The following is a 26,915-nucleotide window of genomic DNA, read 5'->3' as shown; positions in this document are numbered from 1 at the left end:
TCATTTAATATCTCTATTTTAACAAGCTCTCTAACAATTTTCCCTAATCTAGCTCTAAAAAGTTAAAAACTTAGCTGTAAAGTTTTGTCTGGTATAATTAATCTTAGACTACCAATCAAATAATTTCCAAACTATTAATACTTTATAGTGATCCGTGCAAAAAATCCGAATGAGATATTACTATAGTATTTAATACAATTTAATCATAATTTCCGTAGCATTAAAATTTTGCAAAAAGATTTATAATAAAACACTACAGAATTTGCGTGAAACGGTATAAGTTCCTGATTAAATACGTTTTAGTGACGTATATTACACGTGTATATTACATTTTATTCATTCTTCTGAAGTTAAATTGTTAAAATTAAAATGTTTTGGTGAATTTAATGATAATTTTGAATCATACTGAATACGTTGAAACGTTAATTGTCGCGAGTCAGTTATCGTCATTAAGTTTTACTATAAGATAGTTATGATTATATTATGTTATTTTTGACTTACAATTAATCAATTGTTTTTTTGAATGATTCAGCAGACGCTGTGTGAATCAGTATCGATTTTTGACTATTATTATTGCGCTCTTATTAACTTATTTTTACAGGAGAAAGTATGTAAAAGAATCACGCCTCGCGAATAAAACATTTTTATTTTGCTAATTACGCGATAAATCGCATAGAAAAGAAAAGAATTATTGAAAGACGTAATACGTACGTTCTGAGAAAAATACAAGACTGCTTTACAATTTCGTTGTATAAACCACGACGTAACATGCTACGCTTTACATTAAACCGCACCCATAATTACGGTGAGAATTCGAAAAAATTCAGAAAACAAAGTTGTTGCAGAGTAAATTTATTTTTAGTAAATCACAATCGCGGAGACAAAAAAATCGTCGTGTACTGCGCGGTGAAACATTCCAGTTTCTTAAAATTGCTAATTGGATGGTAAATATCTCATTAATAGAGGCGGAGTAATACCGTAATTCATCATCTTAAAGAGACGAATTAGACGGCGGCAGTGAATCGAGTATTTGCGAACGTCGAATCCTGTTTCTTGCACGGAAACCGCTAGGAGAAACGTCGCTTTGTAAAGTGCAGCAGAGCCTAATATGCTCTTAATTACGCGGCGTCGTGTTATGGTACAAGTTACCAGTATAACCACTTCCGAACGCGCGCGCGCAGCTGTAGGTACTCCGAATTATCCTTCATTAATCCATGCGACCGAACACAGTTTCCCCAGCAAGGCGCGGCAATTGTTTCGTTTGACGTATGACGATTATTACGATTAATAATTGTTGACAACAAGTGAGATTTGAAGTATGCGAGAATTCATGAAATGCGGTCAATTGGCAGGCCATGCTTCGGATTTCTGCAATAATGCTATTATAATTTGAAAATAAGAGGCGAGACAGATTTGGTAAAATTTTTCTGAACGTGATCAGTTAATTATAGCATTGACGTTTCGCTTTATTAAATAAATGATTAAATAAACAATACACGCGTTAAAAATATATAAATATCTTTTTGACGACAAAATATAAGATGTAGTTAATTGTTTATACACATGAAAAATTAATCCCGTTAAGATATCTATTTAAAGTTGATTATTATCCGCAGTGTAGCGCAATTAGCTTTCACAAAATATCCATCGTAAATAAATTCGCAACTATTATCCGTGCGAAATAATTATAAAATAATGCTCATCTGTGGTATTAAATCTGCGGCAACTGTAAGTTATTGAATACAATCGTAATATTACTCGATTCTTTATTAGACAAGGAAGTTTATTAGAAACTTGAGATCTTTAATTCCTTCTTTGAAATGTTCCGTAATCGAAAGGTCTTCTCTTTGGAGAGGCTTCTGAGGAATATCGTTGGTTCTTTACGGTCAAAGAATTGTAATTTCTTTCAGGGAACGTCATTATCATCGGTTCAACCCTTTGTCGGCTTAGGCCGTTGCCGGCGACACCGACGAACGTCTTCCTGGGCGGCCTGGCCACGGCTGATCTTCTGTTAATTATATTCTGCATACCCGTGAAGGTAAGTGATATAACATACGAGTAGAGGAGACCGGGGCGAAGTCGTCACTATTTTTTTGGTGCTGATTTTTAACAACAAAACAAATAATTTAAAAAAATGTAGTATACCGCTGTAAAGAGTGAACCCTTGGCTACAAAATTTATAAGGGCATTTTTGGTCTACGTAGCTTTGTTTAACTGGTATAGAGTGAAAACGACAAAGGTGCAAAAATTGAAATGTCAAAATTGCCGGGGCGGAGTCGTCACTCTATTCTCCATTCTCGGACTGAATTTTAAATGGAAATTCATAATTCCGATTATGAAAAATGATAGGATACATTTTATTAATTATTTTTTAATAGAAAAATAGAAACATTAATTAAAAACACGATGGCGGAAAATAATTATAAGAAAAGCGCACACACTTGTGTGCCCTACGTTTGCACGGAATGCACTGTTTTTTGTCAGCTCTATTCTGTCATTTCTGAGCACACGCAGCACATATTATCCAAGTCCTCGCCGGAATCCGACCACTGGCTAGGTTTACACCCTGAATTTAGGCCGTGGCCTATACCTCAAATCCGACCTAAATTATTTAGGCCGCCTGCTGTAAACATTTGATAGACGGCCGAAACTAGCTTCAGATCAGACTTTAGGTTGAATTTGAGGTATAGGCCGCGGCCTAAATGTCCCGGTGTACCCGTTCTCACTGCTGTTTCTTTGGCTACGTTTACACCCTAAAATTAGGCCGCGGCCTGTACCTCAAATTCGACCTAAATTATTTAGCCCGCCTGCTGTAAACAGTTGATAGACGACCGGACCTGGCTTCAGATCAGGTCGCGTATTTTAGTGACCCGACCTGAAATCGGCCGTTATCATTTGCGATGTAAACGCGCGATCAAGCGCGACGCGTCTTAAAAGCTTCATTTGCTTGTTTGGATTCGCTGCAATTCAGGGCGATCCCAAATACGATCCCGTCAATTTTTAGGTTTCTTTCGGTGTAAACGAATGATGATTAGACCTACTTCGGGTCACAATATAGGTCAGGCCGCGATCAGGTCGCTGGGTGTAAACGTAGCCTTTAACTTTGATTTTTGCCCGAAGCTTCCATGATATGGCTTGGTGACGACTTCGCTCCGGACACAAATTTTAAGTTTGATCACTCATGAAATATTAGAAATCAACAAAAATAAAAAAATTTTACTGGATTCGTGTTCAGCATGCATTTTACGCTACAGAATCACTTATCTCGAGATTTGGAGAGAAAATATTTAAAATTTTAAAAATTTTCAACGCGCAAAAAATTTTACTTCAGACCTCCGAAAACACGTTTGTCTTATTGTTAATGAAAATCACAACATGGCATATAATCTCACTAAACTCCATTGGTCACATGGGCACCATAAATAGTGTTTACAATATTAATGGCGAGTTCACACAACATACAGATTTCGAGATAATTGTAGTGACGACTCTGCCCCGGTCTCTCCTACATACATATATACATATGTATATGTTAGACATGTGCGAATCAAGGATTTTTTATGTCGAATCAAAGCGAATCGAATTATTTCGAATCGAATCGTTGGAATATAATTTTTAATTAACAATATAATATTTATTAGATTGAATTTTAACGCGTGGATAATAGGAGAATATATTTTAATGTGAAAAAATAATATTTATTATATAATATAAATTTTTTTGAAGCTAAAAACATATTTAAATATTTAATATAAAACTAATAAAATATATTTTATTTTTAATGTTGCAGTAACTAAAACAATTAGACGAAAAATCACAGATAAATTATTAAAATGTAATAGCCAGTTATTTATTATCCAATAACATCCATATAAATTAAAATAAAATAATATAGTTTATTTTATTATTATTAATCATAGCTTACTATTTTTTGTATATATTCAAATTTTTATTTACAATTTGATAGGATCACAGTAGAGCATGTCAAAAATTAGAAATAAACTTTTTGCTATTTCATCACTCACTCAGTGAGCGATTATGACAGATATAAAAGTGTTCACAAAAAATATTAATAATATTATTAAAACTTTCGAGATCCAGTCTTGATCGAAAATGACGTTCTTCTCTAATTGATTGTAAATCATCATTATTGCGTATAGAGAACGCATATATGTATATGCGGTTCTCGATTGCGTGCGTGTGGTCCGCGTCTTATTTCTATCATTACTACAGACTGACTGCTTTTGTTTTAGTTCAACCACAGACCTGAATATTTTAGTGCGATCTATTATTATATATATTATATTTATTTATTTTATATGTTATATAAAAAATTGAGACAAATAGCGTCTCATCCTAGGACTTCTAATGAGAGCCGAAAATCGGGATGTCCCAAAAAATTCGCAACGGTTGGTCACCCTATTTGCACTCCCGATGTTAATCACACATGACGCGCACTTTAATTACTACCTTTTATGATGCAAGACTAACACAAAATGTACGGCCGTGAAAAACTACGATTCGCTCGACACTCACGATCGTCTTGGAAATCATAGTAAAGTATGATATAGGAATCTCGAACGCGGCGAGATATGGCACACGATTTATCCCCATTCAAGCCTCACCTTGCGAAAATGATAACACAGCGACCTTCGATAAACACGTCGCATAAAAACAAATTCCGAGCGTGCCAGCCATTACAAAATATTTTTCTGAAATTTATCTGGCAAATTGCTACACCGAATATTATTTTCCCCGCATTCCCAATTAATTATTCGTAAAAAATCGACATATCGCACGACCCTTTATCGTTTAAATCACATGAAAAACGATCCGCGCTTTCAATTCGTATACATCAAACCAATCCACGAAAAATCAAAAAATTGCGACAATGTATTAGTATCCAAATATTCTTATAAAGAAAAAATCTTTGATCGTGAATATCAAATCCACGAAAAATCCAAATCGCGACAGTATCAGTATCCAACCATCGTCATAAAGAATCCTCGCCAGCGAATATGACAAAGTAATTATTGGCAATTATCCTCCGCTTCTATCGTTTCAATTTCTATGTCGAGTAAATGACGCGTGACACCGTATCTCTTGATATATCGCGCGAAATATCTACGTTGATAACCAGCCTCGATAGGCTTACGAGCGTCGGGAATTGCGGGAGTCGAGAAGTCGTGCAAGAATAAACTAGGTAATTATAATAATCTCCGAAGAAAATGATAAGACGCTTTTTGCGTTTATTAGCATCTGTCGCACAATCGTAATTCTAACGAGCATTGAGGAAACACGACGCGGAGCGGCTCGTGCCGCTAATGCCGCTACTCGCTCAGTCAAGTGTCGGCGGTCCGCGGTCGTGTGATAGCGCGCCGACCTTGTGTACTCAGCGCGGCTCGCCAACCTTGTTTATGCAACGTGCTATACATTGTGAAACAAACGATGAATGTCGCGTGTTAGTCAAATATTTCCGTATAATATTTAATATATTAAATTTTATAAAATATTCGAGGCATTATTATAAAACCGTGTGCGTCAAATATTCTGATTCTCGCGTTACGAACTTAAACTATAGATGAAGAGACGATGCTATCGATTTTCGTTTTATTTTTATTGCATATACAACACAACTTGTTATTATATTATTCTGTCAGTATAGATTCTATTATTTTTGCTGGCGTTCTATCAAAATTCGTAACGGATACTTTGCGAAAGCTGTTTTCATTTATCACAAATTTCGGTTGTCTATATATAGAATTAAAAATAGCTTACAATGTATCTTAGGCTTACATAATCCAATTAATAAAAAACTATCTTGCAATTTTAGCTTCTGTGTGCAATGACAAGAACAAAATATTGAAAGAACTGAACAAGAATTACAGCAGAGTAATATAGCCTAACGTGTAATAGTTAATTGTGTAACAAGTGCCGTAAGATGAAAATTCCCGGGTGCGGTTACCGCACTCGCCTTCGGCTCGTGCGTAAACTCTGCACCCGGGAATTTTCATCTTTACGCACGGCTTACACACCCTATTTTATGTTGCAAGTGCCTGGAAAGTGGTTTATCACGCACGCGTAGCGTGCGTAATGGGGCACTTTCCATGCACGTGTTGCATAAAAGCTCTTTAAATAATAGCTTATTTCTCTATATTGAATATGATATGTATAAAATACTGATAGTGATAAGTATAACTATTGGTAATAATTTGTTATTATATATTATACCAATAGAAAATCTCAATTATACGCAATTATCTGGTCTTTTCTTTCATTAAGAATTTGTGGATGGTTGATTAATTACGTCCAATTTTATCACTTATATAGAATTAATTAAATATCTTATTTGTTCGAAGAATACGATTTACCTTTATCTTAATCGAAAAGATATATTACGTAGATTAATTTATTATTATTATTTCTCTTTCTAAATGCTTATGGGTGTTTCGAGAAAAGTGAAATTTTGATATATTAATAATTCAAGAATTGTGATATAACACAAATTTAAAAAATGAGATTTAAATGATTTAATTACCGCCAAAATATACATCAGATACTTTTGTAGGATTATTTTATGATTTAATACAATCATACAATCTTCTCAAAATACAGAAAAGAAGATATTAAATGTATATTAATTTCGCGTGAGTAATTTTTTTATAAAAGGAAAATTGACTTCCTTTATATTATTAAACGTTAGATTTAATAATATTTTGCAAGTTTTGTGTAATTAAATACCCGTTTAAATTTTCAATAAAGAGAGGATCTTTAATTTGCGTTAAAAGTAAAATTTGCTACTAATAATCATGATAATATTACTATATAATAAGTATAGTATCTAAACATAGTATAAATATAAAAAATCAAAAGACAAAGATCAGCTGAGCGGTGATAGAATCAATATTACCTGTTACGAAAATCAGTGATTTGATCGATACGAGTGTAAGCGTAGTTACACGCTCGACATTTTTGTATTAAGATTTTAAAATTTAATTAATCTCTTAATTTTTGTACTCTCCATTAAAGTATTGTATGATGCGTTTGCGTTTTTATTTCTGTACACCTCGTATAGATGTTTAACTGTAAAAAGGACACGTAGGCAATAAACGGAAGGCTAGAAAAATAATAATCAATGATGAACTAATTAAATGCCAATGGACTAATAAAAACAAGATTTCACCGCAATAGGTCAATGCAGACGTGCAGAGTGTGACGCAAATAAGTAGTTGTCATTATAAGTGATTACGTACGGAAATTGCGTTCGTCATCTCGACGTAAAGCCAGATCTCGACCGAGCAAGCGAGTGCGAACAAACATGAATACATAAAAACAAGCTTCAATGAGCACCTTCGGTATAGTTCGCATTTATAGTAGCAAATTGTTTGTTCGTGTTCGTTTCAACTTGATTCGATGTAAGAAGCGTATCTATACATATACTAGAGATGAAGTAGTGAACTATTCAAATTCGAATTTCTATGATTCGAATCCTAACTATTCGAAACTTTCGAATACGAATCATATACTATATTGTCTTCATAAAATCATATTAGTAAGCGAAACTCGGTCATGTTAATAGGTACATTCAGTGAGTGCATTCAGTATCTATTATAATCGCTCACTGAGTGGTTAACCCTTACAAGTCACACTTACGCCACAGCGCATTGGGGTCACACTGGGTCTTTTTTACCCGAGCGATTTTGAAACGCTTGTAACTTCAAGTCTAAGCAAGCTTTTGGGACGTGTTTTTTTTTTAAATTCATCGCCAGATTCTCAGAAATACGACTGTTTAGTTTGTTTTGCTCTAAATTTTATCCTTTTTTTTTGTATTTTGAAAAATATGAAGACATTTTTTTTTTAAACTGATTTTTTTTCAAACTGTTGTTTCTCCTTTAAAAATTAAAAAAAATAAACTTTATAGGTGGTTATTTTAAAGCTGAAGACATGTACTTTAAGGTTGTATAAGCCATTTTTTTTTAAATTTTTAATTAAACAATTTTTTTTTCGATTGAAAATCGGTATTTTTTAAAACGTATTTTTCGTGCATGTACGTTTGTTTTTGTCAATAAAATTGAAAAAAAATTATAAAAATCATTATTTAAACTTTTTTTATCATCAAATAATGATTATTTAAAGAGAAAAAAAGTATGTGTAAAGTATTGGGTGTACAAGTGATTAAGAAAAAATTTATTTTCAAAATTTTTATTGAATTGAATTTTTATTGAAAATTGAATTTTTATTCAAAATTTTTATTTAATTTTTTTATTTTTATTTTTTGCTATGCGTCTCACGCGCGCACGTGTCTCCATATTGCTGGAAAACAATCACATTTACATTATAAATACTCCAATTATAAAAAAAAAACATTACACGTATACAAAAACACTTTAATTCACTTCAAATAAAATGTGTTCACTTCAAATAAACCTGTATTTTGGATTTATTATAATGACGAAATTGAGACACTGAAGTCACACTGGGTCTTTTTTACCCGACAGGAGATTTCGGACGCTTCCTGCTCAACAGGCAAACCAGCACTGGAGCGACACTTGTGGGCCTTTATTTCAACTACCAAAAAGCGATTTTTCCAGCTACTAACCAACTTTCCCCCCCTCCCCTATTTGGAGATATACGCATGTGTTGAGTTGGCGTCGGGTAAAATCGACCCAGTGTGACTTGTGAGGGTTAAATAGCAAAAAGTTTATTTCTAATTTTTGACATGCTCTGTGACCCCTATCAAATTGTAAATAAAAATTTAAATATATACAAAAAATAGTAAGCTATGAGTATTGATAATAAAATAAACTATATTATTTTATTTTGATGTATATGCATGATATTGGATAATAAATAACTACACATTAAAATATTCTCCTATTATCCACGCGTTAAAATTCAATCTAATAATTATTATATTGTTAATTAAAAATTATATTTCAACGATTCGCATCGAAATAATTCGATTCGATTCGACATCAAAAATCCTTGATTTGCACATGTCTAACATATATGTATATATGTATGTAGGGGAGACCGGGGCAGAGTCGTCACTACAATTATCTCGAAATCTGTATGTTGTGTGAACTCGCCATTAATATTGTAAACGTGTTAGTCTTGCATCATATGATAGTAATTAAAGTGCGCGTCATGTGTGATTAATCGGGAGTGCGAATAGGGTGACCAATCGTTGCGAATTTTTCCGGACATCCCGATTTTCGGCTCTCATTTTAAAAGCGTCCTTAGATGGGACGCTATATATTTGTCTGGACTTTTCATATAACATATAAAATAAATAAATATAATATAATAATAGATCGCACTAAAATATTCAGGTCCGTGGTTGAATTAAAACAAAAGCAGTCAGCAGTCTGCAGTAATGATAGAAATAAGACGCGGACCACACGCACGCAATCGAGAACCACATATATGTGCGTTTTCTATACGCAATAATGATGATTTACAATCAATTAGAGAAGGACGTCATTTTCGATCAAGACTGAATCTTGGAAATTTTAATAATATTAATATTTTTTATGAACACTTTTACACTTTAGCCAACCACGCGCCGTTACTTACCGTCTTAAAACACAGTCTCGGACTACTAAAGCAAACACAATACAGAAAAAAGAGAAGTGTTAAATCAAGACTTATATTCTTGTATATAAGCAAGAATCTATAATCTTGAAATGAGATATAAATTGCGTTAAATAAAGAAAACTTGTTTGAATAAAGGTATTTATATAGATTTAATAAAAAAAAAAAGTTGAAATTCTTATAAGAAGATTATAGATTCTTGCTTATATACAAATATATAAGTCTTGATTTAACACTTTTTTTCTGTGAATACATGATTAAATTGATAGTCAATTTAATCACACTAACACAATCTAAGAAATTTGGAGATATACGGTATAGAATACGGGATGTATGGGGTAGGATACGAAATTCGAAATATATACAATAGGATACGTTGCGAAAAATAACACCCCAGCCAAGATTCGAACCTGGACCTCCCTTCCATTGTTGCGATAAATATCACCACATATCTCAGTGACCGAATTGATTTAGATCCCCTGGCTGGGGTGTTATTTTTTGCTATATATATCCTATATGTATATATTTTGTATCCTACCCTATACATCTCGTATTTCCGTACATCTCCTTTCTTAAGATTGTGTGATTATTAATTTAATCATGTATTGTGTTTGCTTTAGTTTAGAGTGCGTTTTAAGTACGTGGTTCGTTATGGCGTAAAAATATTTACAAAAAATATTATTTGCGCAAATAATATTACCTATTGAGACTTCCAAAATGCAGTTCTCTTTTATTTAATTGATTGTATATCATAACGATTTTATTTACTTATCATTAATAATAACAATTTATATTAAAAAATAATAGAAGGAAATGTCCTGTTGATTGTTTGATATTGACCTAATAATAAATAAACATTTCATTTATTTACGTATATTTGATTTATTTGAAGTTAATATGTAAAGATATACCTATTATATATGTGTATAATAACTAAGAAGGGACTTGTATATACGGTAATATTTCAAGATATTTGTAATATAATGTACCATTAAAAAAGTCCCGATTTTTTAAGATCGATATCTCGAAACTGGGCTGATCAAGAGTTTATCATACTTTAAGTGCGAAGTACAGTGCGAAGGTCGTACTTTAATAATCAATATGCGATAATTAATTGTGTTTCCGCGAGTGAGTGTTATACATGTCATCGAAAATAGTAATTTATTCTCATTTATCTGAATTATTTTATTTAGATGTTTTATACACGAATAAGAGAAGAGAACTTTTGTTTATGGGATTTTATAAAAGTTTATGTTCAAATAATAACAAGTAGAAAGATTTTGCTCGGAAATTATATAATTGTCTTAAAGCTATGTATTTACTAAAAATAAAAGATTTAATGTGCGTAATACTCATTTTTTCAAATTTCATTTTGGACATTGCTGTAATCTGGATGTATTTTGTATTTTACAGATCAACGTAATGTTATAACTCCATTGTTGCGTGTCTGTATTATATATCTTATAATAGATCTGTGAATATTACTGGTAAAACATCTCACAGGTCTATTGCTTCGAAATGGATGAGCTTGAACCGATCAGGTTAAATGTTTAACCCAGCTGGGATTATATATGTACAATATACTTAAAGATTGTTGCCAAACTTAAGGAACGTATAAAGAAGTCTCGGAATAAAGCAACTTTCAATTAGGAACCCATGTTTTCTGAAGTAATTCTGAGTCAGTACAAGACTACTGTGAATGTAAGAAACTACATTTCGGACAACATACCAATAAAATAATCTTAATTCGCACAAAATTTATTTAAGTAAATAAAGTTTATGAATTTATTAAATGTATTATACAAAAGGTGTTCGAATTGATGACCTGCACTGCATTCAAGGCATTGCGCATTGCATCGTGGAACAAAATTCAGGCGCTCTGTTTCAAATAATCCAGGAATTTCACGGATCATGTCAGACGCTGCAAATATTCTAGCTACGAAAGCACTACGTGAAACAACAACGTAAAGGTCACAGTCAACTTATACTGTAACCAACCCAACGCCTCTTCGCATGCATGTTGTCCGCAATGTAGTTTTCTACATTCACAGATTTGTACTGACTCAGGATTATCTCGGAAAATATAGGTTCCTAATCGAAAGTTGCTCTATTCCGACTCCTCTGTGCGTTTGGCAACAATCTTTAAAGTTTAGATACAACCTGTATACAGAGTGTACAAAAAATTTTGAAACCTCTTAATTTTACCAAAACTACGTATTTTCGACAAAAATGTTTTATACAAAAGTTGTAGGGTTTTACTTTTTAAGTGACGCATTGCATAGCAATATTAGTATATCCTTGAATAACGTTATCAAAGTCACGCAAAGATCACCTTTTTTTAAATTTTTAAATTTTATTTAAAATTAAAAAAACCCCCATTTTTTATTGTATATTTATGTAACTTATCTCAAGAATTTCTCAAAACACTATAATAATAAAGTATTTTTTTATTAAGTACATTTTTATTAAGTACTTTATTTTGAGTTATAGCTTGAACGTTGCAGTACCACATTAGCATTACCCAAGATGTATCGCGTGAAGATTTTACATTTACACTTCTTTGTGTGCGTGCGTGCGTGCGTGCGTGCGTGTGTGTGTGTGTGTGAGAGAGCAGAGATATGGACTCAGTTCGTCACTTCTGTAGTATTTAATGCTCTCTCTGCTGTATGTGTGTGTATCAGCAGAAATTAGGACTTCACACATACACACACATACACAAAAAGAGGTGTAAATCCGACTGTGCAATCTCCACGTGATAAATGCTAATGCCAGCGGTAAGAACTTTCAAGCTCTATATTTCATACAACTCGAAAAATACGTAATAAAAAAATTCTTTATTATTATAGTATTTTGAGAAGTCTTCGAGAGAAGCTACATGAATACACAATAAAAAATAGGGGTTTTTATTCAAAAATTTCAAGGTGATTTTTACGTGACCTTGACAACGCCATTCAAGATTACACTAATATTGCTATGTAATGTGTCACTTATAACTCTACAACTTCTGTATGAAATATTTTCTTCGAAAATGCGTAGTTTTCGTAAAATTAAGGAGTTTCAACACTTTTTGTACATCCTGTACAGGGTGTTGCCTAAGTAAGTACACAAACTTTGCTTATTTTAAGAAGAAAAGGTCTTATAAACATGTGTCCTAAACTGTTTTGTTTTCAAAATACACAGGGTGTGAAAGATGCACGCTCCTGGTGGATCTAAAAATGTTTTACCGGTACTAGAAAATGGTTCTTAATACCACATGTACGCATACTAAATTTGAATGAAATATCTTTAAATGTTTTCCAGAATTTATAAAATTTGTATTTTTTTTCACAATTTTGACACTCTGTATTTTGAAAACAAAGCAGTTTAAAACACATGTTTATAGGACTTTTTCTTCTTAAAATAAGTCAAGGAATATCCTCTTTAAGTTTGTGTACTTACTTAGGTAACACCTTGTAATACGTATAGTATACATACGTATATGACATATACTATATGTATAAAGGGTACAGGGAAAAAACGATCAAAGTTCATTATTTGTCGAAATTGATCATGCTAGCTTGTGGCAAAAATTTTCATGATTCTAGTCACATATTGTTAACATGATTCGGTTATTACAACCAATTTATTCAATAAGAACGCACTAATAATTGTTAATTTTATTTATTTTTACTGCGCCTAACCTTTTATACTTATTTATATAACTTTATTTTATGTTATTTGAAACAAAGCCAAAAAGAGTGTCAAATTCAAATATTTTATTGCGGAATATAACTTTTTACGATCTCAACGTTTTTATATTAAAATTTTTAACTTTAAATAATTTCTGCAATATACAATTAAAATATATTTACAATGGTGTCTTTTATAAAAAATTCAAAAATAATTAATATAATTTTAAAGCTAATGCTCATGTTAATATAATGTTGATACAAAATGAACTGGTTCTTTTTTAATAAACATATAATTTTCTTCTCAAAGAACGCGATATATAAACTACATAAATAACTTCTATATTAGAAAGATACTGTATAATGTGAATATCATTATTTTATATTATCTAGCTGTAATAAGTGAACAAGGACGTTGATGAAAATGCAGTGTGATGAGATTAAACTTTGTTCCAACAATTTCGATAAAATTAATCAAGTAGAATCGATGCGCTAACCAGCGGTTATTACACACATCTTCCCGCGTACCAGCAATAACAAATTATTATAGCGGGCCGTTGCATTGCCCGGTCACCGAATCGTGTTAACAATGCAAAAACACATTGACGCGCGACAGATTTTATTGTTTAGTCATTTTATCGACGTGATAAAATAACTCCAGCTTTATTGTTACGGCGTTACCGTTGCTGCCATTGTGACTGTTAATATATGCAGAATCGGCTTTTGTAATCTTACTAATTTTCTCTGCATTGGCATGGAATAATTTACATAATTTATTTTAAGTAAGCAAAATTAACGGTATAAAATACACGTTATAAAACACAAAGCGGAAAGTGTGTTTAACAACGAATACTGTATAGCTGGACATAATCGGTAATAGGCGCATTTAATAAATGTGAAAAGATATTTTTTATCAAATACCGAAATAATATTTCTCGCTCGCTACTTGAGGGAAGTATGAAAATATGTACACTGAGAAAAAAAATTTGTTGAAAAATGCAACGTGTTTCATCCAATTAAAATATTTAGTCCGATACGTTCAATTAACCCATTGGCTGTGTAAGAGAATTTTACTATTTGGGCCAAAAGTGTGTTGAAAAAAAAGTTCATCGGATTATTATGAAACTTGATACCCTTATGTTTTTTGGGTCTCTGAATCCGAATATAATGTCAGATTTACAAAATTCAAAATGGCGGGTCCAATATGGCTGATCAAAATTACAAAAAATAGACGGAATTTTATTATTATTATTTTGAATTTTGAAAATCTGACTTCATATTCGGATTCAGAGACCCAAAAAACATAAGGGTACCAAATTTCATGAAAATCAGACCTTTTTTTGTAATTTTGATCCGCCATATTGGATCCGCCATTTTGAATTTTGTACATCTGACTTCGGATTTGTAATCAGCGACCCCAGAAACCCCCAGTATCAAGTTTCAAGCAAATTCAGAAAGTTTTACTTTGTTTTTTCTACGTTGCGGCTATAGCCATCATACACACTCTTGGCCACTTTTGTTTTTGCGGCTATAGCCGTCATACACAGTCAACGGGTTAAACATTAAGGCTCCTGGATGGTCACCGCGGCCATATTGGATTCTTACTATCGAGGCGAGGAAAACACCCAATTTTGTTGTGCATGCCATTTTCAAATAAAAAGACATTTCTATAAAACATCACTATAGATCGTTTCAGAACACTTCCGAAATTGGCCGAAAACTACCCTTTTCCCTCGACAATAAACAAACAGCCATAAAACGAAGCCTAAACATACGGGAAAAACAGCCGTTTAACGACTATCGAAAGGAGGTGAAAACGTTCCTTCCGCATGCAAATCTTACTTTTCGGCCAATTTTACGACTTTCACGAATACGTTAAACGTTAGAGCACAAGCACAGAGCGAATAATAAAGAAATTGCATGCACAACAAAATAGGTTGTCAACATGTCACAAAGGACAGAATTCTCCATTTGCGAGAGTTCTGATTTCTGCCGCGACGGTACGTCGCCACCGTCAACGCAGAGTTCTCGGCTGACCATCCAGGAGCCTTAATAGGTTTAACTAAACCGACTAAACATTAGCTGAATTAACTAATTCTTGATTAAAAAATTTTGATGGTCGACATGAACGAACTATACCTTTTTTAGTGCAACTTAATAATGATTAAATCAACCATTGGATCAACAACTACCTATACAAATTTAGTCCGTACAATCAATTTATTTTCTCAGTGATATGCATATATTTATGAATTTAATTCTGTTAAGTATTTTTTTACACATAGTATTAGTTATCTTTTCATAGAAAAGGTAACTAATATTATTTGTAAAAAAATACAGAACAGAATCACATTCATAAATATTTTATGAAAGATACTTTACTTATATAGATAGCTAATAGACAATTCCAAATGAGAAAAATACAGTGATATCACTAACTCACATTAGGTACGCCAAATATAAAATAGTATTATTTTGCACAAGTATATCCGAGAGTATATCTTTGATTCTCGATTGAAAGCCAATCATTTCAATCGCTAGAGTTTTATAAAAAGTCGTTAGGTAGTTAAAATCTTGAGTCTGCATATAACTTTGTGTCGTTTGCAACTTCATTTTACCGTCTTCTGTATCGTCTCTTCATTATTTCGAAATACTGGACCATTTCCAGCGTTTCGCGAATTCAAGCGGAGCGCCATAAGATTCCGTGTGTTTTCGCACCAAATGAAAATAAAGACGAGTCTCGCCGGTTTCTAAAATTACGTGGCCACTCGAGGAACGGTTCGGTGATGTGTACGCGGAAGCACTTGACGCATCGCTATTTGTTTATCTTACATCGTGTTCTCGGCGTTTTCCCATTTGCTCTTTATAAGCTTCCCGTCTTTGATCCTCATCGCGCTACAACTTGTCGATCTTATCTACCAAGTTCAATGGAACTCTGATAGACAAGCCGCGATTTCGATATTAGGGTAGACCGAGGTGAATTGAATCAATTTTTCTTTCTCGGTAAAAAAGTAATAAAAAACAAATTTTATTATTTAATTTTATTATAGATTCTTAATCTTTATAACTTTAGCTTCAATTTCATGTAATAAAATAATACATAAACATAATATTTCTTATTGCACAACAAAAAAAATGAAAAGGAGAGAATTATCCGATTCGCCCCGAAATTGGGGGTGAAGCGGATCACTAGTTTAGGTCCAAAAGAAATAAAAATAAACCAACAAATTCTTTGAAATAAATTACTTGCATTAAAAATAAAAAAAACTACTCTTTAAAAATCCTATAATCTGTGTATGCGCGTGTAAAAAGAGGAAATGGGTACGATAGGATGCTTCTATTTTTAAACTTTTCCAAGGAAGAAGCGAAAATTTAGATATCTGTACAGAAAGACTGGTTGACTTTATTTAATTATTCACAGAAAAATAAAGCGAGAATTAATTACATATTTTGCTGTTGTATGCATGTCCCGAAACACGTAATTAATGGAAGAATAAAGAAAAATTTAGTAGTAAGTAAAAATCTTTTTGTTATAGAAAACCACAATTTTTCTAAAACTTTTAAATGTATCTTGATTCTCGATTCTGTTTCAAAACGCAATTATTATGAATTATATGCAAATGACTAATTATGCCATTTTAATATCTTTCAACTCATTCATATTCAACCGAAGATTTAAAGATAAGGCATTCGTCGCGTCTATTCCACAAATTCTTGGCGCGATTATGCTAAACGCTTCCAGCCAATTTACGAAGTTTTACATCGCACGTAATTAATGACTTTCTGAGAACGATTAATTCACGAGAGGGAGAATTCGTGGGTTATGTTTTGAAAACTCTCGCAAAAAAGAAAATCTTCGCGAGAAGATAAATTTGCCGGGCTCTGCAATTTGACTGTTAATCATCTGTCATTCGCGCGGATACTGAACTTACACGTATGTATGTATGTATGTATGTACACATTGATACATCACGTAACTTTTCTAAGGACTAAAGCACATAGCAAGTCGTAGTCCTGGACGTAAGTAACGCACAAGCTTTGGCGTATCCTGATCTGTCAGGTCGAGGACTACGACCGTCGTATATTGGTACGCCATGTTATGTGCTTTGGCCCTAAGCGCAGAACAACGCGTTATAACGATTGTTCTTTATTATCGGCGAGAAATAAAACAAAGGGAGCGGTCGTTGGAACGCCTATCGCGAAATTGAGAAACCAGGGCTGCGTTCAAAAACTTTACTCGGGTGCACACCGCGTCGTTCTATCATTGTTATTTACTGGAAGTTGAACAAGGACAGAACGAGTGTTGCTTAACTTGCAATATAACAATTTAACCTTTAAGACCGAGTTACAGAGACAATCCGGACTAATTAACTTTGATTTAGCTATTCCGCAGCTTTTTTTAGACTGCCGTCCCTATTTGCAATACAAACGAATTGAGTTAACAAGAGCTGTCGTTAACCTAACCGACTGGTGCAATCGGGCTTTAAATATAAGCTTCGGCATGAAATAAGAAACTGACAACGAACGCGACGAGAAAACGGATACTCGGCGCAAATTGGATATTTCCAAAGTTTTTTCCAACTTTATTAGCAAAGATAAAGTTAGATGGAATAATATATACGAATACGTTTAATAAATACGATGCTGTCAGAAGCGTTACGCGATGTAGAGGAACGTGAGGCAAGACGGGGTACCAGGTTTTTTTTCCATCACGTGACGCAATCGGATTTTTTTGAAATGTGCGATTATACAAAAACCAGCCTTTGGTTCGACAGTCGCTGACTTCATTTCGATGTGCGTTGTTTCGTCATTTCCATTCGCGTCCAGTTTGTGCACTGTGTTACAATATTGCGACTTCATATTTGCTGTTTGAACTAGAAATGTGAATATTATTTTGAACTTTTTTTTACACTATCTTGCGCGGCATAGTTTCTTGAGTTCGCAAAACAGCCGATGTTTTTATTTCCTATGTATAAGTTTTGCGTAATTATGAAATAACCTAAAAATGTTGCTTCGGAGCAAGACGGGGTAGGACATGACGAGATACTACAGCGAAGTTGACGAAGATGACCAGTGTCATGAATATTCCAACGAAGGGTGGATTCGTTGCACCGCTTGTGCGTGATGGGCAAATAATAATCGGGGAGCTGAGGGACCAAAACTGCAACAGTTTTAGAAAGGCTGATATTTTAACATTAGGTCATGTAACGGTTGTATACCAATAGCCTGCCGTCAGTCAGCCAGTTTCGGTAACAGCTGGCGCGGGAGCGGCTCCAAACTTGTAAAAAAAACATGTATGTCGCAACAGTTTTATAAAATCTGAAAATTAGTTTGTAGATAGTAAGTTAACTAACAAACTGTGTGGGTATGGTCAGTCAGCAAAATATTGCAACGGTACGCGTCAGCAGCGCGCTGAAGTCATCAAAAAATTGTAGTTGGTGAAAGTGTTGTATAAAATCTAAAATTTTGCATACAATTAGTTAATATTATTTAAAACAAGAAAAACATAGTCAGAATTTTTATGTAACAAACACCGTCAGCAGCCAATAGAAGAGCGCGCCGCGCGCTTGATTTATACATATAGCGCGCTCGATGGCGCGGGTTGATTATATTTAATAATAAAATAAATGGTTATATTTAATAATAAGATTAAAATAATTTTTCTAATCAGAATCACTGCTACAATCATATACTTTATCAGACTCATCGTAATTTTCTTCGATATCAGTTACCTCGGACTCAGCATCTGCAAATTAGTAAACATATAATATATTTGATTAGTTTATTAATGAAAAAGAGGCTGACAAATTTGCTTGCAATTATTTATTATCTGAATTATTAACCTGAATTAAAATAATTATTTATTTATTCGATTTTATGTACATATTTTTTATAATGCCGACTCATATTATTAATTAAAAAGTGTTGTTTGCAAAAGTACAGTGAAGGTTAATAAAGTAATAATAATCAAAGTTATAATTTGACAATAAATTGAAAAAAAAGGAGCTACTCTTTTTTTTGAGATTATGTTTTGGTCCGCGTTCTCGAAAAAGGCGAGCCTAACTGCTTTTTTTCCAGTAAGCTCAAGCAGTAGCTGCTTTTTTCCAGTAGGCTCTCCTTTTTTGATAAAACGCTATTTTGGCAACCACAAAACAGTAGATTCTTCTTTTTTTCTCTCCGTGCGGTCCCTCTCCACGCTCTTGCACGTATATTGTCACTGAAATAAAACAATGTTATCTTACCTTGATATTAAAGATTGTTGCTTCTTGAGTTCCTCCCTATATTTTTTGCTCAAGGTCGTAAATCGGTGATAACAAGCAGCGTGGTACCCTCCTGAGCATTTATGCTGGATGGAAAACCTACATTGCTGTAGTTTAAGTTATAATCTTGGCGAATTTTTATAATACTTTTGCATGTGGCAAAGAGTCTGCTCCTCAAATAATTTTACGTCGCCTCCTTTTTTTAAGCAAATAACGCAAATAGGACGCGCACTTCCTTCCATTTCACTTCCAAACACTCTCGAACGACGCTCTAACTTACACTGCTCTCGTATTATACACATCTATATAAAGCGAGGGAAACGTGTACACGTGTACAAAGGTTACTTGTGGGTCAATTTATATCTGCGTTCACCGTCGACTGAATACCTGCTCTTGATGGAACCAATAGTGTTATACTTCGGTCTCAGAATATAATATTCTGCAGACTGCTTAATATTATAAATAAACTATTGAATTACAAATATTTCAGAATTACATAAAAGCATTTTGCGGTCGAGCGCGCTATATAAATCAAACGCGCGGCGTGCCCTTCTATTGGCTGCGGACGGTGTTTGTTACATAAAAATTCTGACTATGTTTTTTCTGTTTTAAATAATATTAACTAATTGTATGCAAAATTTTAGATTTTATATAACACTTTCACCAACTACAATTTTTTGATGACTTTAGCGCGCTGCTGACGCGTACCGTTGCAATATTTTGCTGACTGACCACACCCGCACAGTTTGTTAGTTGACTTACTTTCTACAAACTAATTTTCAGATTTTATAAAACAGTTGCGACATACATGTTTTTTTTACAAGTTTGGAGCCGCCCCCGCGCCAGCTGTTACCGAAACTGGCTGACTGACGGCAGGCTATTGATATACAACTGATACATGACCTAATGTTAAAATATCAGCCTTTCTAAAACTGTTGCAGTTTTGGTCCCTCAGCTCTCGGACTATAACTCTTGCGCAGGTATTGACAATGAGAATGAAGACGCTGTTTATATCTGCGTTTTATGTGAGAAATGAATAAATATGGAATATTTACGATTGTTTTAAAACTAGCAATAATTATATAAACATTTCATTTCTTAATATTTTGACTGTTTAGACTGTTTAATCAAACGAGGCAAGGATAGAATCGATGATCTCAAACAGACTGAAATAGTATATAAGATAAATTGCAAAGACTGCAAGGCTACATACATAGGACAGACAAAAAGACATTTATGCACGCGTCTCAGAGAGCACCAGAATGATGTCAGAAAACACACGGGCAAACAGTCCGTAGTGAGCGAGCACCGAATATCTTACGGGCACGATTTCGATTGGAAAAAACTACAAGTAATCCATAAAGAGAGACAGATTAAAAAGAAGGAATTGGCGGAGATGTTTTTTATTAAAAATTTTGATGACAACATTAACTTACAAAAGGACACGGAGATCCTTAATGTTCTCTACGAACACATTATAAAGGAAATTTAATTGTTTTTCTCCATCTTCGCCACTTCCCTCTCCACGACATAGTTTGTTATTGACGGCACGAGTCTTTCTCATATTGTCAAGTTTGTCAGTTTCGAATTTACTACCGTACGGCTCTGACACAACGAATTATGCCGTTTAACAAGTATTCTACTGTTTTAAGTTTAATGCACAAATTTGTAAGTTTAGGTTTATATAATTATTTACATTCTGTTTTATATTCTTTTATATTTATATTTATATTTTCTCAACTGTGTTGTTTAGTTTTAGATTCGACATAGTTTGGACATTATGTCTGACCAATCAATATTTGTGAGTACACACGCTTGATAAGGAGCGGAATCTACGATCGAAACGTAGCGTTGTTTTGAGCAATAAAACTTGGCCAGTTGAGTCGAACATTATACCTCTATTAATTTGTAATATTTTGACTTTTCAATATTAAAATTAAATACTTAGAGCGGGTAAATGGAGGTATTCCGTCTTGCCCCGCCTATGAGGCTGCAAAAGACATTTTTTTCAAATATAGTATTATAGCTTTCTAAACCAATTATTCATACATGTTTCCATGTTTGTTAGGTTTAACCATCTTTATGTGTAAAGAAGGATTCAATAAAAGAATTTGTGTTGAAAAAATGAATGTTTTTTTTATATTTAGTAGTTATGTGTGATAAAACATTAAAGGCCCAGGCACATAAAAAAAAAATTAAGCAGTAAGACGTAAGTATAATATTAAGGAAATCAACAGCTTGAATTCGCTACCGCTTACGTTATTCTTAAGTTCTTGACTGTAATTTGCTTAAGTGCTGGTCTACAATCTTGCTTTAAAGGATATTTAAGCTCTAAGACATAAGAAATTGACCAATCATAATGGAATTTGAGGAGAATATTCGACTGTGATTGGTCAATTTCTTACGGCTGAGAGCTTAAATACCCTTTAAAGCAAGGTTGTAGACTAGCACTAAATCCTATTGTTTAAGTTTTTTTATGTGCCCCGGCCTTAAGTACCCCGTCTTGCCCTATGTTCCCCTACGTGAAGTTAGCACCATTTTATAAAAAAAAAATAATTGTGTTGTGTTGTGCAAGGTTTGTGCTACATTGTGTGCCGCAAATATTAATCACATATCTAAAGAAACAAAACGGTAGATTTAAAAAATCATTTTTTTTGTCAGCACTGCCATTTTATTTTATCGACAAAATGAAAATTGTGCTGGATACAGTTTGTTACTGTACATTGTGCCGCAAAAATTATTACCGTATTTCTTTCCTTTTCAAGAAAAAAATTAAAATATTATAAATTTTGTATATGCAAAACTTCATATTCTTATAACTTTCAAACCGTAACAGATAATCCAATTTCACAACTTGTGCTGAATTGTGCTAATCAAGACAAAAAAAACCATGCAAAAAAAATCTCACTACCCTCGAGGGTTAGCTAAAGATCTTGGAAAGAAGTGGGGATGAAAAGAACTTTAACTTTATCGAATTTTCTTCGAACTTTCTGTTCCGGATTATGCTAATCAAGCGCAACAACTTTTTCCAATAACAAAATGACGCCAGACTACTAGAATTCACAGTACTATTTACTATTTGGTAACTCGAGAGAGAGTAGAAGACACAAAATATAACGCCTAAAAATCGGGCTAAAAATAATATTAAAATGTACCAAAAAAACAAAAATTGGCTGGTCTATCCGTTTTGCCATTTTCAGATGCTATAAGTGGCAAGTATCTCCTATCATTGGTATGCGGCGCACTTCTCTCAGGTTAATTGATAATCAATTATGCAAAATGGCAAATAACCGGCGAACAATTAACGCATATATAAAACAGCGAATTATTATGAAGTTTCTTGTGAATAAAGATGTAAAACCGGCGGACATTTACAGAAGACTTCAAGCACAGTACGCATTTAAATGATGCAAAAGATTTAAAGATGGCCATACTGTTTATCGCCCTATACTTACACATTATTGGAACTTGGCTGACAATGAGAGATGTTTACTATATTTACGTGAGTACATTACTTCTGTAGTAACTTACGATAATTCCTCCGTGTAAACGGGGATTTGTAAGTAATTTACGATAAATCACTCAGCGTAAACGAGTGAATTATCGTAAGTTACTTATGCAGAAGCAACGCTCGCGTAAACATACCTAGTAATTGCCTCGCCCTCCTTCCGGATCTCGCTCAGAGCGACTTTCATCTTTTCGGAACTTTAAAAAACTTCTTGGAAGGCCAGCATTTCAGAACTGACAACGAGGTAAAACACGCTGTCCGATCCTGGCCTCAGCGTATAGACAAATCTTTTTATGCTACTGATATCAAGGCATTAGTGAAACGCTGGGGTAAGTGCACAAATGTAACAGGGAACTATATTGAAAAATAAATGTAGTTTTTACTTTTGTAAATGCGTTTGTGGCGGTCTTCCGACCGCACAATCGAAACGGTACGCGCGCCGCGCGCGCGCCAACCGATCACGCGCCGAGCGCGTGGGCCAGACTACGGCCCGCGAAGCTATACGAGAGTGCCGCCAACAGGTGGCAGACTTTCTCGCGTTTCATTTCCAGTCAGGGCAGAATAAAAGGCCACACGACAACGGCCTAGGCAGCTATCGACTGCTCGCAGGCTCACCGCCAAGACCAGGAGAAGTCTTTTGGATAAGAGATACTACATCTCGCCGCCACCTTGCAGCCGCCGAAGCTACGGCCACCACCGAGACGAGCTGCGCCACTTCGCCTGCCGACACCGAGACACCCTCAACGGCCCCTGGACTACCGTCCTAGCCACACGGTGAAACTCGTCCCGCTCCAGCTCTCACCGGTACGACGGACTCGTCCTCCACGCACACTCAACGTGGGACGTAAGAGTCCGGCGCTACACTTCTCCTCAACTATCATGGACGGCGCCTCCACTCCTGTCGCCTCTGCCGCCATCACCTACCAAGCAGCTCACCACGGCAGACACGACGCCTCGAATATACGGCTCAGTTCACCACGGACATATGACATGTGTCAGGATAAGACAATGTCGTAGCCGACGCCTTATCGAGGGTAGATGCTGTACACCAGGCCATCGACTACGAAGCACTGGCCAGACCACAGCACCTGAAGAGCCCAAACGGCCCTTTTCAGGGCCTTCTTCAGCACACTGACGCACCAACATCTGTATTATAGGACTATTGAATAAACGACCTATTTATTATATACATCTGTCTCTCAGCTCACTCGACGATCCTTCTCACGCTACGGCATCTCCTCTGCGAAGGGCACGCGACGCCCCAGCGAAAATGGCAAGCGGCCACACGTTATTTCGTATACCCTTAAAAGTCCCGGTTTGATTTGAACGAGACCCTTGTACATAAAATTAATTAATATATTTCTTATGTGAACTAATTTGAATAACAGGTGTTATATTAAAGATATTAGCAACAAATTATATTAAAGATAAAATTCAAATATGGGCCAAATCTCCAGCAAAGATGCATACTTTGAGCGCCTATTTCTCTTATAATTTTAACACATCAATTACCTTGACAGTTACTGATGATCAGCATTTAACTTGTTATAACAATACTATCACCATGGGTGGTGGTGACCTGCGTCAATTAAATGAATTAAAATACATGTAACTATAAATCATCATACTTATAAATTTCTAGGTATCATTAACACTCTCACTGCAATGTGTATCATTTATATATACGATACACTTAGGCTGCGCTTTGTTTTTTAAGATACCTATGTGATTAATATTTGCGACACAATGTAATACAAATCTAGCACAATACAACACAATTACTTTTTTTAATAAAATGGCAGTGCTAACTTTCACGCACATCGTTATTCAAGGGTTTGATGATTTGCTTGTCATTGTCGTGTGACAATTATTCGCTTTATCGATCGCAAATCATTATTGAAGTTTCTTCATTGCACGGATTCAAAAGGTAGTATAAATATAGACAAAAGAATCGTCATTTAACCTTACAATTAGAACAAACAATGCCGCAAACAATTCTGGATTCTTCAATTTTTTAATGTTTTTTTTAGATATACGCCGGACAATTTTTTTAGATAAAATTCGGACTTATAATGCGACGCGATTAAGTATACGACTTGATCGATTTATCAATTAATCGTGAAGGACGTGGGATGGCGTCTCGTCGCGCGGAATCCCCGTGCGAGGAATTCTTTGACGGTAGGTTGGCGTGTTGTACGCCTACTTTATTCTTAAAATACATATATGAAAGCATAAATTTGAAAAGATTTCCTAAATTTCTGCGAGTTAATATACCTGTTCCTTTGCCTCTAAGTGGAGCAGGCTTAAAGGCTAAAGCAATATTAAAGGCCAAAAAGTGTAGGTGTGATTGTAGGATAATCTGCTTTGATAAAGTAAAAAGATTTTTTTCTGCATGCCTATATACGTGTTCAGAGAATAAAGGAGGGCCGAATATACACATATCTTTTATAGTGAGGACTCCCTTTCAACGACAGGAGAAAATGTCAAAAACACACCGAAATATATGTATATAGAATGTAGTGTATATATACGTGCACGTATATGTATATATATATACACGTGTATGTATGCGCCAATTCTGTACTGTATAAAATTGTAAGCGCGTGGCATAAATTTTTTTCAAGCGACGGATGAATTTTATCGCAGTTTCGTTAATTTTTTTAATTTCCAGCTGAGTCATTGAATAACGGAGATTTGTTTGAAAAACGGAGAAAGAGAAAGAAAGAGAGAGTGATGGAGCGACCACACATGGTGGCACGTCCGATATCTGCGGATTACATTTTTATTGCGTTCGCGTGTTCGCACACGGTTAAGGGGAAAGATTTAACTTTTCTGCATGGCTTATGTAAGCTCTCGATAAAAGAGATATGGCCGTGACAGACAGCGAGGCGCGGTATAACGAAGATCGACGTCCCGCTGTGGAATCATCAATTTTGGTTTAGTTCCACCTTCCGGCCATTTTCCCAGTGCGTCGACGGCAGCTCGTTGTTTTCCCTTTGACCCTCCGTACATCTTCAATCTTTCCGCTCCCACGCGGAAACTTCGCGCTAAAGATCAATTATGAGAAAGATTAATGTTAGGTCCGACTGGTTGATCAAAATCTATGCCCGCCATAAGAATGCATTTAGGATCAAACTTATTTTTAAAATAATGCTAATGATACACTGAGAGCACTTGAAATTATTTTTGATATAGTCGTGACGTAAATTATGTTTCTAAGGAAAATGGATTTATTTCATAATTGAAATAAAAAGCAGCATGATACATATAGGTACTCATTTTATTGAAATTTGTGGTTCTAATACTTTAAAATTTTCAAGACTCCTTTAATGACTTTTTAAATAGAATTTTAAAATGTTTAGATTTGTTTTCAAACTATCGATTCTTTCAAGGTTTTCAAGAATTCCATTATTTTGGACGTGCTTTCAAAATTTCAAAAGAATCTGAGTGTTGATACAAATGCGTGTAAACGGGTAATAAATAGTGGCAGCTGCTTTTTATCGTTTGTACAATTGGGTTACATATAGTGCGTTCGTTTAGATAACATAATCGTGAAATGCCGTTGTTTATGTTCAACGTCTGGTCTATTTGGACTTGGTATAATATTTTATCGAGTCGAGCACCTCTGCCAATGAAACGCGATTCTTAACATTTAATTTTATTGAATGATTGCTTGCACTTAACCTCGATACCTTCGCTGCGATATACGCGATGCTCCGGAAACCGCCTATTCTCCGTTGATAGATTGTTTGAGAAGTTTAGGGCTCTAGCTTCTTATCTATGCAAATGTCCTGATTTTTATTGACATTAATACCTCGGCAATTAAAACTGTAATAAAAACTTTGTAAATTCAACTTTAAGCAGTCTTATTTGGATTTCTCGGAA

At 34.4% G+C, this 26,915-nt stretch overlaps 1 protein-coding gene across 1 annotated transcript in view; it reads left to right on the top strand.

Annotated features, from left to right (window-relative positions):
* Positions 1 to 1,910: 1,910 nt before the first annotated feature.
* The window catches only part of LOC139815459 (pyroglutamylated RF-amide peptide receptor), a gene marked incomplete at its 5' end in the record, with an annotated part of 113,707 nt that continues 88,702 nt past the window's right edge, over positions 1,911 to 26,915 (top strand). Inside the window, one exon of the mRNA XM_071782388.1 lies at positions 1,911 to 2,038. Coding sequence (XP_071638489.1) covers positions 1,911 to 2,038 — 128 coding nt within the window. The remainder of the gene's footprint in view (positions 2,039 to 26,915) is intronic.

This window comes from Temnothorax longispinosus, chromosome 6, assembly GCF_030848805.1.
Source record: "Temnothorax longispinosus isolate EJ_2023e chromosome 6, Tlon_JGU_v1, whole genome shotgun sequence".
NCBI classification, from domain to species: Eukaryota; Metazoa; Arthropoda; class Insecta; order Hymenoptera; family Formicidae; genus Temnothorax; species Temnothorax longispinosus.
Note: the sequence above shows the minus strand (reverse complement) of the source record. Positions and strands in the feature narration are given on the sequence as shown.